Source organism: Nomia melanderi, chromosome 13, assembly GCF_051020985.1.
Source record: "Nomia melanderi isolate GNS246 chromosome 13, iyNomMela1, whole genome shotgun sequence".
In the NCBI taxonomy this organism is placed as follows: Eukaryota; Metazoa; Arthropoda; class Insecta; order Hymenoptera; family Halictidae; genus Nomia; species Nomia melanderi.
Window position 1 is genome coordinate 58990 of NC_135011.1, and position 16493 is coordinate 75482.

Below are 16493 nucleotides of genomic sequence, written 5' to 3' on the forward strand. Positions count from 1 at the left end.
TACGTGCGTATTTCGGATTCGCATTTAATAAACAGATATAAATAGCGTGCCAGCTACATCTTCGACCAACGTTGACCAGCCAAGTTGCGCGAAGCCAGCTCAACGAAACGTCCTTAGTGCAAATTCCATCGTTCTATTTCTATCCGCGTAATACACACCTCGTTTTTTCATGTTCGGCGACCCAGCCATTCGTTCGAACGCATACGTTCGGGGAATATTTTAGTCGTTTTACTCCTTCGTCGAACCGATTTCCTTCGATTCTCTCTTTACGGATTCTTTTCTGCCCTTTCTGCGTTTACCTACAAATTAATACGAACATTTCATCTCTTCCATTCACGCAGAATTCCTCCGATTCGACTTACTCCTTGGAATCGATCCCAAACAAGATTTCTACCTGCTTAGACGCGTTATTCGTTCTATTTCTGATCGCAGTGTTCTCAACTAATTGATCAACCGAATCAACCGACACCACCGGTAGCACGCGCAATTGCGTACCTTTCAAACAATTGTCTTTTCTTTTTGCAAGATGATTACAGAGACCAGAAATCGCTACATGACGGCAGTTGCTTTCGAAGAACGTGTCACGGTAATGCATTTTAATGGAAAAGAAGAAAAACCTTTCGAATAATAGAATAATGAATTATTTCGTAAAGAAGGAAACCGTCTTCGAAAAGTGGATAGTGACGCCATCTGGCGGCAACGGTGTAGCACCGATTGGCCAGCTGCGCATATCGAGATGCGCATACAATCTACTTCTCTGTCTACTGTTTTGAAATACCGACATCGCGCGAAATACCCCAACTGACACACTACCAACTCTGCCTGAATCGTATATCCGAAGTCTGCGTTTCGATATTTTTCGTTCCAATTCCCGTCACTGGTGTACAGCGCTGCCATGCAAAACCAGCCCGAGTCGGTATTACAGGGCATGACACGAAAATGGCAAGGGGGTCCCAGGACCCCCGGAAGCGTACGACAAAATTTTATACCGCGTGTCGTGTCTACCCTGTACCTCGTCTCTGATCAAACTATTCGTTATATGCGTGTACACGCGTAATTAACATTTCTATAAATTACCAGCAAAATAAGGTGAAATTTACGCTTGACATGCAATTTCGAAGAGTAACTTACAATTATGGAATGAAATGGTCACGCATTTACTTATTATTTATAATAAAGTAATATCAAATTCTAAGCAACTTCCAATGAAACTGTAACCGTACGGAACAATGTCTGTGTCTAATTCACGTTGTTTGGTATGCAAAATGATTCTCAATGTTTCATCGTACGTGAATATATTTCGTACATCTCTTCCTCGGAATGGCGAATTATTGGCAAATTTTATATCAAAAGTATTGTGTACGACTTTTCCAGAATTAAACGACTCGTACATCTGTTCGCAATGTTATAATTTGTTCCAAATGTTGGAACAAGCACAAAACACTGTTTTAAATATACGCTGTGAAATATTGAAGATATATTGTGCTGCGAAGAAAAGAAAAAGCATGAAACAGGTGATAAATAATGATAGAAATCCAACCACCAGCACAGTTTCAAAAACGAATAAATTAACATTAAATAATGCTAATGAATATTCTAAAGAAGAGCCAAACTTGCAATGTTTTCAAATTAAAGAATCGGATAAGCAACAATGCGTTCAGGATAAAATAACGAATCAAGCGACAAATGTTTCAAATTTAAATTATGCTATTGAGACCGCAGAGAAGTCAAAAGTACCTAAACAAAACTTAGCAGACTCCGATGAAGAAGGTAGTACAAGTAATTATGATAATAATAGTCATAATAATTTGAAAAAAGAGCAGGTTCTAAGAAACGATACAATCTGCAATTCAATAGCACTAATTACCGACAATCGTGTGTACGATGTCAGTTCTTCCAAAGGTAATGAAATATATTGTTCTCGATTATATATAAATATAAAAAAATTATCTAAATAACTAAATTAATAACATTTTTTCAAATACCCTTAGTAAACGCGCGTACGCTAGATTCGAACACAGAGGGAAGGAATTGCTTTTCTTTGATTGACTCTGAAGGAGAAGTAAAGACCTCGATAAAAACTAATTCTCTGTTCTCCGACAATAAGTTAGAGGTACAAAATATTACAGCATCCGTTGAATTGAAATGGAAAGAAATGGATGAAAGTGCAACAGAGTTAAAAGAAAATACAGAGTGCAAAACAGGTAAAAAGATTTCTGTCCGCTTAATGGATTCGTTAATTATATTTTAAATGCTATATTTTCACTTACCTAAATCTTTGTTTGTACATAGTACTGATAGTCGATCGCATAAAAGTTCCTGTAAAATCAGAAAAAACATCAAAATTTAATTTAAAGTCGTTAAACTATTCTTGTTCTATTTGTGGTAAAAAATGGAGGACACCTGCCGAATTAAAAATACATATAAAAACTCATTCTTCGTTAAAACCTTATATGTGTGAAAAATGCGGTCAGGCGTACAAGCATAAACATGCGTTAGAAATACACGTGGGAATGCACAATGGGATTAATCCATTTCAATGTAATTTCTGCAGTAAATCATTCTCACAAAAAATAGCGCTTATGAGGCATTTGCCGATGCATACTGGTGAAACACGTTATCAATGCGAATTATGCGGTAAAAGATTTATTCATCACACGTCTTATAATATGCACAAATTGTCACATAGTGGGAAAAAATCGTATAAATGCCATGTTAGTAATATTTGCCATCACTCGTTTCTTTCTCATTTGTAGATAAATTCAGTAGCCTTTCTTTTTTTATTACAGATTTGTGACTTATCTTTACTTTCGACGTCTCATTTAAAAAGACACGTACGAGCTCATACTGGTGAAAAACCGTACACTTGTACGTTATGTGGAAAACGTTTTGCCGAACGATACAATTTAATTGCACACCAAAAAGTTCATTATCCATTTGAAAATAAAATAAAGAAAACTAACGAGACACGATACCAGTACGTATGTAAATTAATAAGAGTGTACATTTTAATTTTATATGTATATCGTTACTACTTCATTTTCAGATGTAATCATTGCAATCTGGTATTTGAGCAAAAACACAGTTTGCACGACCACTTAAAACAGCACACAGATATAAACGATAAATCGGATCTTGAGAACTCGTATTCGGTTTCTTTATTGCAACCAGAATCGAATGAATTATCGAAAAACGTGAATTCTAAGAATAATATGTTACATCAACCACGGATTCAAATAAGTCAATCTGAATCGAAACATACCGATAATCAAAAGAAATTTTTGTTTCTACAAAATCCTGTATCTAAAGTCGACGAGAGTTCCTTCACTGTTACGTTTAATAATCAGGAAGTACCTATGGAGAGTACAAATTATAATGCAAGTTTACAAGTGATTATAGAGCCAACAGATAACATCAATTTTAAATAGAAATCTAATCTAAAGTATGTATTTTTGCATACATATATTTCAGATACTTACCTCTTAACCGATAGTTCCTTGTACAGAAGTATTTTTGGAAAAATCTGTTCATCCTGTATGTAATTCATTTCTACACACCAATGAATCATACACTTCTAATTAATCGTCGGTACATGTTCTTGCATCTTGTGTCATTTGACTGGGCATTAATTTTTTAAACGATGCAATGCCGTACGTTCTTAACCACGTTTTCGTTTGTAACTTTGACGTTGATAATGACCTACAAATTCATACATGAAAGCAAACATAAAATTAATGTTCGTCGTATTTATATGCTTACTGTCTTATTTTTTCGACTACAGTATCAATCATTGAGGGAATAGCCACTTGGGAAAAGTGATTAATTTCAGTGAAAAACTTTGGCTTTTCAGTGGAATAGCCCATATACGATTTATAAATGAAATTGATGAGATTATTGAAAGCCTCGTTATAATTATCCGTCAGCAACTATGAAAAATATTAAAATCTCATTACATATGTATAATCAATTTTGTAACTTCAATTGAATTTTGATAGTGATCGTGACTGATACCACTAAAGAAAAGAATCCTGGATTATTTAGGTGTTGGTTTAAGTACATTGTTCTTGTTTTCATTACAAGATCGGTATACATTTCCTTTAAGTATTCCGGATTTTTTGTTTCCATCAGAAACTTGAAACAAATTTTGAAGCGGTATTACATTAACATTAATATCAAGCTGGAAAAGGGAGTGTTTAATACCAACTTGATCAAATAATGTTCCTTCACTTGACACAGATTCGCTTAAATTATCTACGGTAAATGGTTCTCCGTGTATTAACGTACTCCTACGTTGCAGGAGTTTCGCCTGATGTCTTTTTCGTTTTGTAGCTTCATCTTCTTCTATGACAGTCAATCCTTTATCCAATATTACCTATTTAATCGTATAATATATCCATACATCATATGTCGTATGGTACATATATTATTGATTTTTAAATATTTTATACCCTTAAATCATTTTCTTCGTCTAACGTCGCATTGAATGTTGGATCGAGAAACTTTGTAAGTGCGTGATTAAGTTCTTCTTGTTCTCCTTGAAATTTTATGTATTTTTTTTCCTCGGTTTCCAGCTCCTTTTTCGATGAAACGTCCATAGGTAGCGATAAGTTACTTTCACGTGTATAAGCCATGTCTTTACTTTCTGCTTCTACAGACAATTGAGAGCTATCTAGAACCTAAAGAAGAAAAGTTCTGTTTGACAGTAGTTGGAACGATATTACTTGAAAGATATAGAAATACATTATCTGTACATCGCTTAAACTATCTTCGACGGTTTCTTTAGATTCTGTAGTACTCTCGTTTATACTATTGCTTTCAGTTTGCAAACAGTCTGTGCTATCCTTAACGCATGTATAAACATCGAACTTCTCCTGTACCCAATTACGATGGATTTGTTCACTTTTTGTTAATACAAGAATTGGTTTGGTATTGGAATATCTTTTACACATTTGTATAGTTGCGTGTAAATCCATTTGAGTGATACCAATTTTCTTCTCGAGTATTAACGAAGCGATTTGATTGTGATCTGTTTAAATGCCGAGGGGAATTGTAAATGATACATAGTCGGGTGAAGAGTATTGTATATAAAATCCAATATTTCGAACTAACGAAACCCATAACTGTTCCCTAACATTTCTTGAATTGCCAAAAATTCTCCGCGACGAGACATGTCATTAAATTCTTCTCTATCCGCAAAAATGTACGATTGTTTCTCCAGTTCGCTCTCTCCTATCTCCTTCGTGGTATACCATGAACAATATTTGATCTGAAATCCGAAATCGATTTGGAACTAATTTTAAACCTATTAATCCCATATATTTATGTACGTTTACGAAATTACTTTTTTTGAAAGTGTTAGAACAACATGAGTGGCTAAAGATATCTTTTTCACTGCTGATGGACCTGTAAGTACCAATAACGGTGGGCTAGCTTCATCGTATGGTAAAACATGCAGATCAATAGTGGGTGTATTTAATTGTTCTAATAAAGTTAATTTTGTTACAGTACGGGCTGCCGTTAAGTTCACTGGCGATGCAAACAGGGTTGCTGCAACAATCTATTAAATTACCTTCCTCACTATCATTAGATAATATCTTTCATCTCTTTTAATTACATACTTTTTCGGAAGTAAGCACAGGAATACCATCAATTTTTTGTATACTTGGTACGGAGAATAAAAGTACGGCTTTGTAATTAGGCCACTTTGTACAACCGTTGCCTCTGAGGTCTATTTCATCTATGAAACCTTTGAAGTTCGATAATTCCAGTAAATCGGAGATTCTGTTAAATTTCAGATCTATTACACGTAAACTGTATCCATCCTAAATCAAATTTTCACGTTTTAGTTATTTTAACAATGGATGAATTAATCGCAATTTTACGAGGATTATTACTTTAAAAAATTCCAAGGTAGATATTTTATTATATCCTAAATATATTTTTCGTAAATGAGGCAAAGTGTTTATGTTGTAATTGGGTATAGCAGATTTGAATGATGTTATACAATTGCCTTCCAAATTGAGTTCTTGAATATTCAGTTTATCCAAATTCTCGATACATTCGATTAAATTATAAGACAAATTCAAATACTTGAGATATCTAAAAATACCATGTAGAAGTATCATCACATGGGAACAATTTGTTTCCGAGTACGAAGCGAATATACTAACTTTAAATTATGTAAGCCATTAATTACTTCAATTGCATTGTGCGATAAATCCAGGTGTACGATACTCCAAAAGGAACTGATATCGCGCATTTCCGATACATAATTGTAGGCTAAATTTACATAAGTTAAGTACCAAGGTGGTTGAAAATTTAAAATAATGCTCACTCTATTGTGCGCCAGGTTTAAATGCATTAAATAAGGGACTTTTCCCAAAGCAGATAAATTTGAAATATAATTATACGAGAGATCAATGTATCTCAAATAACGATGAAAATATAACATTGTAATGTTTGAAATAGACTGCAAGAAAATGATCTTTACCAAAAGAATGTTTTTTTAATAATAGAGGCGATCAAGTACCATATTTCTCATGACACATTTGTTTAAAACATAAAGGCCATTTTCTGGAGATTTAGCCAAAAATGATGATGCAATTCCTACTAGTCTGTCTGTTAAAAATCCACAGAATTCTAAATCGTCGAATAATACTTCTTTCAGATTTCGTAGTTGTACAACAGGTGCTTTATCGTCATCCCATGCATTAGCATCTAAAGCGAAACTACTCCAACTGTTTTCACTTGCACAATGCATTGCATCTATATTTGTCGGCACTGGCATGTGATCGAGTACAATCGATGAACTAGACTTGAAAAAGTAACAAATTTAGTATTTTCATTACAGCACAAAATAAATTTTAGTTTCAATTGATAAAGTGGTACTGAGTAATAGTTACACTCGAGCTAGAAGAAAGTGCAGAAGAAGAAGAAGAAGAAGAAGAAGATGACGACGACGACGATGAAGTAAATTTGTCGGATAAAATTTCGTATGGCACATATCTATTTTGCAACGAACCCCAGCTCATATCGCTATGCGATAGCAAATCGGAATCGCTTTCATAGACATCTTCAACGTGTTCCTTACATAGTTTTTCTTTTGAAGTAGGAACTGGAATTGCAGCTGATTCGTGCAATGACACGGTAGAAGAAAAGAGATATGTACGCTATAACGAAAATAGAACAAGAGGACTCGATTAATATGAAAATGATTTTAAATTTCAAGGATTACATTAAATTCACACTGATACACGATCGATTACCTTTTTATTACTCATTTTTATATTAAAGCTATTACTGGTATAACTAATTAACTAATAGACCTTCGGATATTTATTAACAATTGAATATGTAATTACATACAGGGAGTTTAAAAAGTCTCCTGTATATTAGAAAACGAGCTTTATAAATAAAGTAATGATTATATATCGGTTGCTAAAGCTTTCAAAGCAATATCTGAAAAACGGTAATGATGCCATCCTTCGTCTACAGTTAAGTCTGCAGCACCTTTAAGTTTGTAAAACTCTTGCGCAGGGTTCCAATTGAGAACTGAAAAATCTAATCTGCAGCAATTGTTGTCTACAGCTTCCTACACGTATAGAATAAACGATAAATCTATTATATAAAATAAATGAATGTAATAAAAATAATATTTTACACTTGAAAGTCTATACCTTAGCTATGGCTTTTAATAGCTTACTACCAATATGCTTGTTTCGATGTTCTTGTGTCACATATATATCTTCCAGGTACATCGCTTTACCACACCACGTTGAATACGTGTAATATAAAATTGCATATCCTACTATATTTTTATCAACTTCTGCAACGAAGCAAATGAAGAATGGGTGATCTGTATCGAATCCATCTCTTTCTAATGCTAAAATTATTTCACATTTACATTCAATGTTATGACTTGTTCTGTAATATTAAACTGAATATATTTATAATTAAATCATTACTTGTATAATCAATCTTTGGTCCATTTGGCATATTCTCAAAATCAGCTAGTTCTTGTATCAAGTTACTTATAGGTTTACAATCTTCGCGATTTCCTCTACGAATTAAAACTTCCATGTTTAAATAATAGATATTCTATCGGTGATTAGAAACATGTGACAAATCCATAGATTGTCTTCGATTAACCTCCGAGTGTATCTAGATAATCATCACAAATCATTAATATCGAATGTTAATGTATGCTGGATAAGAAATATCTTATTTATTAATAGAAGCTTACTTATATTCATAAAGTACGTTTAGTTGGTTATTTATAAATGAACAAATAAATAGAATATTAACGGTGACGAAAGATCAATTATAATTACGAGAATAACGTGTACAAGGTTAAAACAATTACAAAAGCGGAAACATATGTTTACCTGTAACGAGCGAAGAATAATAAAAGCAGGTAATTTTTCATTGAAAAATGATTTACTATTCAGGAAAGGATTTAACAATAATCCAGTTCAGTTCAGAGGGTTCAGAGTAGTTCAAAATTTTCGCGGTCGTTATTATCGATTTCCTTGGTCAAATGAACGGTGACTTCCGGTCAGGGCGACGATGACTTCCTGCTGCCGATGCACCGTTTGTATTCACTTAGGTTCGGTGCGTCGTGTGATGTCATTTTGTACGATCAGTGGTGACGTTCGAAAGATAATTCGGGTAATCGAGTTCGCGATCCTCGTGTCTTTCTAGTAAAAAAAAAACAGATAGAAAATAGAAAGAGAGGAAAAATGTCAGAGATTGACGCAAAAGTGAACATGTCGCTCGGTAAGTGGCCAGAATCTCGAAAGTTTAGCGGTTTCGCTGATAATCCTGGGTGAGCGTACGGCTACCGTTTCTTTTGCACGAATTCAATATGGCGACGGAAAAAAATCCGTAAGCGTAGATATATCCACCAATTTATTTTCGTTCATTCACGCCCAACGATAGATAACGATCCAAAGAAAGTGCGTCCCAGCGACGAGCCTTAATTAATTCCGAATTAACTCCTAGCCACGTTTAATCGTTGTCGATAAACCAGATATCAGAATGGGACCTTTCAATCGCTGGAACAAAAAAAAATGTCCTTGGGAATTTACAATGCATTTGGCACGTTCGTGGCGATGTGTTACGCATTCTTCGCAAATAAGAATCGAGGAAATGGGACCCCGTTCGATTCGACCATGTTGATTGATAGATACGTTCTCGTGAATTCACCGAGTAATATAGTGGAAAAAAGAGAAAAATAGCTGGCACAAAGGATTACGAGATTTCTGGGAGATACTCTGTAGGATTATTAAGCGGAAATTGGAAAATTGACGAACATGAAACCCGGGACGCTATTTTGGATGTTGCCGCAACTGAGGCTATGACTCATACTTCACAGAAAAGAAGTCAACTTTCTCGTTGCGTGGGATACGCACGCGTTTGCGTAACTTTAGTTGTATTTTTATCGCTGCTATCATGTTCCTCGAGTTTCTCTTCTTTCGTCTGATGAACTTGATTCAGTGCACCATGTACGATACACAGGAGACTGATTATTTTATCTTCAGTGTATAATGTAATCTAACGACACGAAGCGTATGCGAAAGGTTCTATCCGATTGTTAAATTGTTTCATTAATTTGTTTCCGAACGAAAGTAAATGTATTTACACAACGAGCGGTTATCACCCAGAACAGATTACACTTTAACGGTTAAACACGTTTGATTTGAAAATTTGAAAGTTAAGATTGACAGGATATTCTGTGGAAATAGTTTGTTATATGTATATGTATTCGAATGATAAATAATGGAGAAAATCTTGAATGTGCCGTAAGACGTTTGAGCAGATAAGAAGTCTGAAAAATCCCGAGCGAACCACACGTTTGTCCGGTTACAGTGGCTGGACAAATTTTGTGTTGTCTTGTCTGCTACTAATGCAATAGGAGAAGAAATACGTCGACGATAACTACAGATTCAATTTAAAATGGAAGAATGGAAAATTACACAATCTTAATTCAAGATCTATACTGTACCAAAAAAACGAGAGTCGAGCAATGTTAATACGAATATCATATAATTTTCCTGGATTATTCTTATTCGAAGAAACTATTATGGAAAATAATTGGGAGAAAGTTCATTCGTTTCGTTCAAGAAATAATGTGGAAGAAATGATAATGAATAAGCAAATTAGTGAAAACTACAGAAAAAGAGACGATAATCTAATTAAGAAATAAAAAGATCATAAGTCAGCGAAGATTATTTTATGTCGAGTGCAGAAGATATTTTGAACTCGACGAAAGTGTTAGGATTCAAAGAGGGAGAATAATACGGAGCCAAGAGTCAAAGAAAACATCAGAAGAAAAAGATTACATTCGCGATTGGATGCATTACTTGGAGTAATAGTACCGATGGATGTATAACAGTATCATTGAAGGATTGCGAAGAAGGTCTGATAACGAAGGAAACAACATGTTTGTACGATATTAATAAAACTTGAAAAATATTGGATACGAACAGGAGAAAAATTCTAGAAGCGAATTAGAAGAATTATTGATCGTTGCATTAATCATCAGTCCTGAATGCTTCCGGAATAACCAAGGATAATTACACGGAAATAATAATAAAATAACATTCAAATACTTTACAAACTATAAATGAAACATTATACGTGTTACTATAGTGCTGAAGAAGCACTTTAAAGTCAGTTTAAGTAAAGTTGCACGCATATATACGTGCATCCGTTCAGTTTATGGAAAAGAAAGTAGTATATTTTATTATCGGCAGGGTTGTAACATCTCGATAGAAGGTTTTGTGATTTTTTCATTAGAATAATATATCTGATTTTTCTTACTGTCATTGTCATTGTCGTTTACTTTAAATATTATTATTAAAGAGGTAGCAGAGTGTTTCGAACTATTCTTGAACATAAGAAACTTCCAAGTTACGGTTTCGATACGTATAATTTAAAAATTTGTAGACTCGAATCCACTGAACACAATTTGAATATACGTACGTGTCGGAAGAAAATCAGGGAAATGGTTAACGAAAATTTATATATAAAAAAAAAAAAAAAAAAAATTAAAAAAAGCAAAAAAAAACAAACAGAAAATTTTCCTTAATGGAACTAGAACACTGAATTACACTCGTCTCGAATTATCCTTCAGCGTGATCCGTGCAGGAGGGAATTTTTCACGTTCCAGATTAAAGCTTAAAACAAATTAATTTCCTGAATTAAGGCCGTGCGTTCACTAAACCTTGTGAATTTTCTTACTTTTAAGATGAGATCATAAAGATGGAGAAAAAGGAGAAAAAGAAAAAGGCTGGGACTGCCAACGGAAAAGCTGGCCCGAAACGCACACAAGGTAGTGCGAGAGGACGGAGTGGTGGACTAAGGGGTAGAGGCGCAAGAGTTAAACGTAACGTTGGAACTGCCAAGAAAGAGCAAACATGGCAACCTGGACAAAATAATAATAACAATGTGCGTGGGGGTTTCATAAGGAAACGATACAAGAAAAACAATGGTCTGACCAGATCACGAAGCAACTTGACATTGAATCAGAAATCAAACGCACGAGGTGCTTTCAATGTTCGCCGTGGTCGAGGCAATAGATTTGGTTTGACTCGTAGTAGAAGTCGCACAAACTTGACTTTTACTCAAGGAGGATTTTTCACCAATAATAAAACTCCGTTGAAAAGAACGAACAGTCTGCCAAATTTGCGGGACCCAACTTCGGTTCACAACCGATTGGGATATCAGAGTCCTGCTCAAATTGCTTACCGCAATCGTGTTAAAAGAGCAAAACAGTTGTTGCTGCAAAGACAAAATCAAAGATTATCATTGCAAAATCAGTTCAGAGTAAGTATCTCGTTTGTATCGGTACCGGAGAAAGGATCGGAAACTAAATGGCTACATGGAAACTGTCGTGTTACAGGTACCACAGGCAGGGAAGCCTTTGCTGTCGCTCCAGCAGAGAAACGCCATAGAGAGAAGACAACAGATTTTAACATCTCAGCGTCGTTTCACTACAGGCGGATTACGTTCAGATCAGATTGCCAGAGCCCAGAGACGCGCGCAATACGAACAGAAACTGATGAGACTAAAGTATGATCAGAGTATCTTTTTTGGTTTAGTTTTACAGTATAAAGTTTTACAGTATTAATTTGAAGAAGTCTCCCATTCAGATCGTTGCAAATGTCGCAACGTTTGCTTCGCACTTTGATATTTTTTTTTTCCGATGTTTTAAGTAGGTTTCCCTACAGAATGTATTTGCGTTTGAATAATATGATGAAACAATGTTGTAGTTCCCCACGATTAAGTACTAATTCAAATGTGAACTTCATGTGTACCTTGGGAAACGAATATACCCCTAGCACACATCAACGTCCACTTGCTCTTACACCGAGTCGAAATGGAAGTGCTGTGAACAGTTTGCGTCAGTTACCCAGGGGACGTTCACCGTTCAGACAGAGTGTACAAAGTTTAAATATGGTATGTTTCCTTTTCCATGAACAACCCGTTGCGTGCTCTCAGCGCGAAACTATCGTAACTAACGTAACGTTCTGTTGTTTTGATAAATGAATCGTGTATATACGGTGTAATAAACCTGTTGGATTTTAGGTTGGTCGGTCACCATTATTTGGTCGACAGCGTTCAAGGTCCAGATCACGTTCCCGTTCTCGTACACGTAACACACCTTCGTCGGACACTGGAGCTGACGTCGACGATCGTACCTTCAGCGAAGTCATGTACAGCTTATCCGGGAATCTCGGCGTTACGGACAGAACGTTAAACGATAGATTTAGTTTTTGAATTTATTGAAACGATTTGTTTTGTATTTAGAGTATAAGACTGTTGAGGCCAGAGGTGAAAGTTTTATGCTTGAAACATATAGATACACGGGGCAACATTGTCTTACAAATTCTATTAATATTTAAGTTGTATCACGTGCAAACAGACAAGTAACTAGTTTCCTCGCATGTACTTCTGAACTTTTTCTTGTTTTGTATTTCTAATATGAACATTTATCTTTAAGTCGTAGAGCGTAGATGATTTACGTTTTGAGTATATTAAGAGTATTAGACACGGATAGAATTTTTAATAAAATTTCATATCTTTATTATTTTCAATATCTCTGACATTACCTCACAATGCTTTGATTTGCATATTATTTGGTTATTATTTCGTTTCTTTTTTTTCTCTCGATTACGACTTTGTACAAACAAACTCGCGTTACGTTTATAAAATATTATAAAAATTGCCTAAGGTTGTTTAAAAAGTTTTTATATTAAGACACGTTTGATGTTCAAATGCTTTGAACATTGGGAAATTATTCAATTTTTTATGATTCTCTTAATTTGCAACTCGAGTATTGGTGATTTATGGAAAGCGAAGGCCTCGATAAAAATTTTGTTTGCTCCATTGCGTTATACACGTCATCTGAAGTGTGAAATATAATAATAAGTAAAACAAGATACTGTAACTGCATACGAATTATCGGAACATTAGAAATTTTGTTAAGGACGTAGTTCCTAAGATAATCGTAAGTCTGATTTAATAAGAAACTACTGTTATCATTAATACGCTGTATTAATAACACAAGCCGACTTATATTTGAAACGTATCCGAGTTATATCTAAACCGATATACCAATGAACTATAAATATACATATAACGATAATGATGATGATAATGATGATAATGATGATAATGATGATAATGATGATAATGATAATAATAATAATAATAATAAATGTAGCATGAATTTCATAATTTCTGGTTACAATTGTTTGATAATTGTGAACGCTTGTAAGAAAATCTGTAATTTCATTCTATATAGATGTACAATGTAAATTGACTTTTTATATTTTACTATATTAACATAATTTAATATATGTATCTTCTACGCATAGAGAAATATCATCGTCAGGTTTATTACAATAATATAAAAGTTCGATTCAACCAGTGGACTCACTATCCTAATTTGCAATTCGTTAGCTCCATTTTCGTTGGACGTTTCATCGTTGTCCTAAGTAAACTAACTCGTGAAAACATTTCTACCGATATTGCTATTGATTAGAACAAGTAAAACGCAAAGGAATTTTTATCAATCGCGCATAAATAAGTTCGTTTATCGTAACAACACAAAGGGGTGTGTGTTCACTGCCTACTCGGCTTAATCTGCAATGTACACAATGAAGTTTATTCTGAAAGTTGTAAGTTGAACGTTCTCTACGATGGGTCTGCGAAATCTGTAGATGACAAAGTATCGTTTTGTATATTTTTTATTATTTACAACTAAACGAATCGGATCAAATCAAATCAGTCGTTTCTCGAGCAAACCGAGTTGCTTAAACTCGATTATTGATAACATGTCTATCAGTATATTATCTTTTGCATCGATCGCTACTCGGACAATAAACAGACAGGTAGTTGTTCTCGCGTTTTCAAGATTTTTTCACCGTTCGTTATCGTTAGCGCAAATATTCTGACTGACGAGTAAAAATGTTTTCCAGGTTTTCCGTCGCACGTCTGTGATTCTTCAGCAAATTCGACGTCTGCAAGTTCACGAACATGTCGCGTATACTTTGTTGAAGGAAGCTGGAATCCCGACTCCGCCATTCAAAGTGGCGAAAACTCCCGATGAGGCTGGTAAAGCGGCCAAGAACCTCGACACGAAAGACATTGTATTGAAAGCCCAAGTACTCGCTGGAGGCCGAGGAATGGGACATTTTAAGGGTACCGATGTCAGCGGCGTTGTCATGTGCGAAACGTAAGTCCGATCGAAAGATTCGTTCAATCGTCGAGTATCACGTTCAATTTAAAGAACTTTACAGGCCTGAGCAGGCGAAAGGTTTGGCCAGCAATATGATAGGCAAACTGTTGCTAACAAAACAAACTGGAGAAGCTGGAAGGATTTGTAATTCGGTAATGGTAACGACCAGAATGTTTCCTCGCAGGGAGTATTACATGGCAGTTATGTTGGAGACGAGTTTCAATGTAAGTTTCTCGAAGAGATCACTCTTCCGTGCGAGAGGACTGGTTAATTGGATTTCAGGCTAAACCGATGAATAACGTTTAGGGCCCGGTTATAATTGTGTCGAAACAAGGCGGTGTTAATATCGAGGATATCGCCGCTACGAGTCCCGAGGCCATAGCGTACACGCCAGTCGATATAACGAAGGGTCTGACAGCCGAGCAAGCGAATGAAATCGCGAAACGGTTGGATTTGAAAGGAGAGGATGGACAAATTGTTTCGGCGATTGCTTGCAATCTTTACGAGTTGTTTATCGAAAAGGATGCTTTGTTACTCGAGATAAACCCATTGGCGTTGGATCTTTGCGGAGAATGTACGTATAGCAACGGTGCTTACACGCCATCGCTTTAAGAAGGTCCGATCGACAACTGTGCGTGTATTTGATTTCCAGATCATGCTTTAGATTGCAAATGTTCGTTCGATGACAGTGCAGAATTCAGGCAGAAAGAACTATTCGCCTTGCAAGATATTACACAGATGGACCCAAATGAAGTCCGAGCGAGTAAATTTCATTTAAATTATATATCCCTCGATGGAAATATAGGTTGCATGGTAAATGGAGCTGGACTAGCGATGGCTACTATGGACATTATCAAATATAATGGCGGTAGACCAGCCAACTTTTTGGACGTGGGCGGCACTGCCACTGTAGAAACCGTCAAGGAAGCTTTTCAAATAATTGTTTCCGATCCAAAGGTGTTTAAGACGTTACTAAACTGTGAATTAAATGTGCGTGAATGAAAACTGTGCGAATGAAATGTTGATTTTCAATTTCTAGGTAGAAGCGATTTTTGTCAACATATTTGGTGGTATCATGAGGTGCGATATAATCGCGCAAGGAATTATCACTGCATCTAAAGACCTGAACTTGACTTTACCGATAGTCGTGAGGTTGCAAGTAAGTTATTAATGAATTTCATAGAATCACGTGAAAATAACTGTGTTCTTCTTTTAAAGGGCACCAACGTGGAGGAGGCTAAAGTATTAATTCGCGATGCTCGGTTAAAAGTTATTTCCGTGGATGATTTCGCCGAAGCGGCTGAAGCGGTAGTCAAATTGGCTTTAATGGTGAACTTTGCGAATTCTTTAAATTTAGACATTAATTTCACGAGTAAGCAGAAATCCGGTTACGAGACCAGCAACTGTAAACGATAGAAGAATAATAACAGAAATGTGTTGAACACCTTTAAAGAAAAATATCCGGGAAACATTGAAACGTATAATCTGTTCTTCGTCTTTTTTACATTAGACCATGGTGATTATGGCTCTATATAATTATAGACGTACGAGTATAAAAAATAAAGATCGCTTTTCAATCCACGCTGTATCGAGTGTAATGATTTCCCCTAAACATTCTACACATAGAGAAACCATTATCGATGTATTCGTTGGATTGAATGAAAATTCTTATTTCCTTGAATCGTTCAGCTATTAAGACGATTCGGAATATTTTCGGAAACTTTTCAATCGTTAAGACGTAAAGAACATC

The 16493-nt window shown here is 35.3% G+C and overlaps 4 protein-coding genes across 14 annotated transcripts; 3 read left to right on the forward strand and 1 right to left on the reverse strand.

Annotated features, from left to right (window-relative positions):
- Nucleotides 1–57: 57 nt before the first annotated feature.
- LOC116431535 (uncharacterized) lies at nt 58–7000 on the forward strand. 7 transcript variants are annotated; one of them, XM_031987123.2, is made up of 6 exons: nt 58–1285; nt 1375–1902; nt 1992–2204; nt 2293–2714; nt 2790–2977; nt 3047–5712. In XM_031987123.2, the coding sequence occupies exons 1-6, from the start codon at nt 1276–1278 to the stop codon at nt 3426–3428; spliced, it is 1743 nt and encodes a 580-aa protein (XP_031842983.2). In that variant the 5' UTR covers nt 58–1275; the 3' UTR covers nt 3429–5712. The 7 variants fall into 7 exon arrangements, 6 of the variants coding, with proteins under 6 accessions (XP_031842983.2, XP_076229077.1, XP_031842981.2 ...); XM_076372962.1 differs by having other exon boundaries at nt 619–1256; XM_031987121.2 differs by adding an exon at nt 6851–7000 and having other exon boundaries at nt 622–1902; nt 3047–3442.
- LOC116431494 (uncharacterized) lies at nt 3557–8570 on the reverse strand. Its single transcript, XM_076373344.1, is given in 16 exon segments — nt 3557–3699; nt 3760–3926; nt 4012–4131; nt 4205–4372; nt 4449–5026; nt 5110–5266; nt 5342–5557; nt 5619–5822; nt 5895–6099; nt 6171–6469; nt 6530–6814; nt 6903–7169; nt 7427–7591; nt 7677–7882; nt 7965–8160; nt 8385–8570. Coding segments are annotated over 15 exon segments (3273 nt in total). The 5' UTR covers nt 8080–8160; nt 8385–8570; the 3' UTR covers nt 3557–3578.
- A 53-nt stretch (nt 8571–8623) lies between these two features.
- On the forward strand, nt 8624–13821 carry LOC116431540 (uncharacterized). 5 transcript variants are annotated; one of them, XM_031987133.2, is made up of 5 exons: nt 8624–8775; nt 11249–11826; nt 11903–12072; nt 12273–12459; nt 12589–13821. In XM_031987133.2, the coding sequence occupies exons 1-5, from the start codon at nt 8739–8741 to the stop codon at nt 12778–12780; spliced, it is 1164 nt and encodes a 387-aa protein (XP_031842993.1). In that variant the 5' UTR covers nt 8624–8738; the 3' UTR covers nt 12781–13821. The 5 variants fall into 5 exon arrangements, with proteins under 5 accessions (XP_031842993.1, XP_031842997.1, XP_031842994.1 ...); XM_031987137.2 differs by lacking the exon at nt 8624–8775 and adding an exon at nt 9434–9578; XM_031987134.2 differs by lacking the exon at nt 8624–8775 and adding an exon at nt 9485–10445.
- Nucleotides 13822–13961: 140 nt separating this feature from the next.
- On the forward strand, nt 13962–16324 carry LOC116431536 (succinate--CoA ligase [ADP-forming] subunit beta, mitochondrial-like). The gene is made up of 7 exons (XM_031987124.2): nt 13962–14396; nt 14484–14740; nt 14805–14967; nt 15050–15317; nt 15396–15700; nt 15783–15902; nt 15962–16324. Exons 1-7 carry the CDS (start codon nt 14226–14228, stop codon nt 16157–16159), a joined length of 1482 nt encoding a protein of 493 aa, XP_031842984.1. The 5' UTR covers nt 13962–14225; the 3' UTR covers nt 16160–16324.
- The last annotated feature ends 169 nt before the right edge of the window (nt 16325–16493 follow it).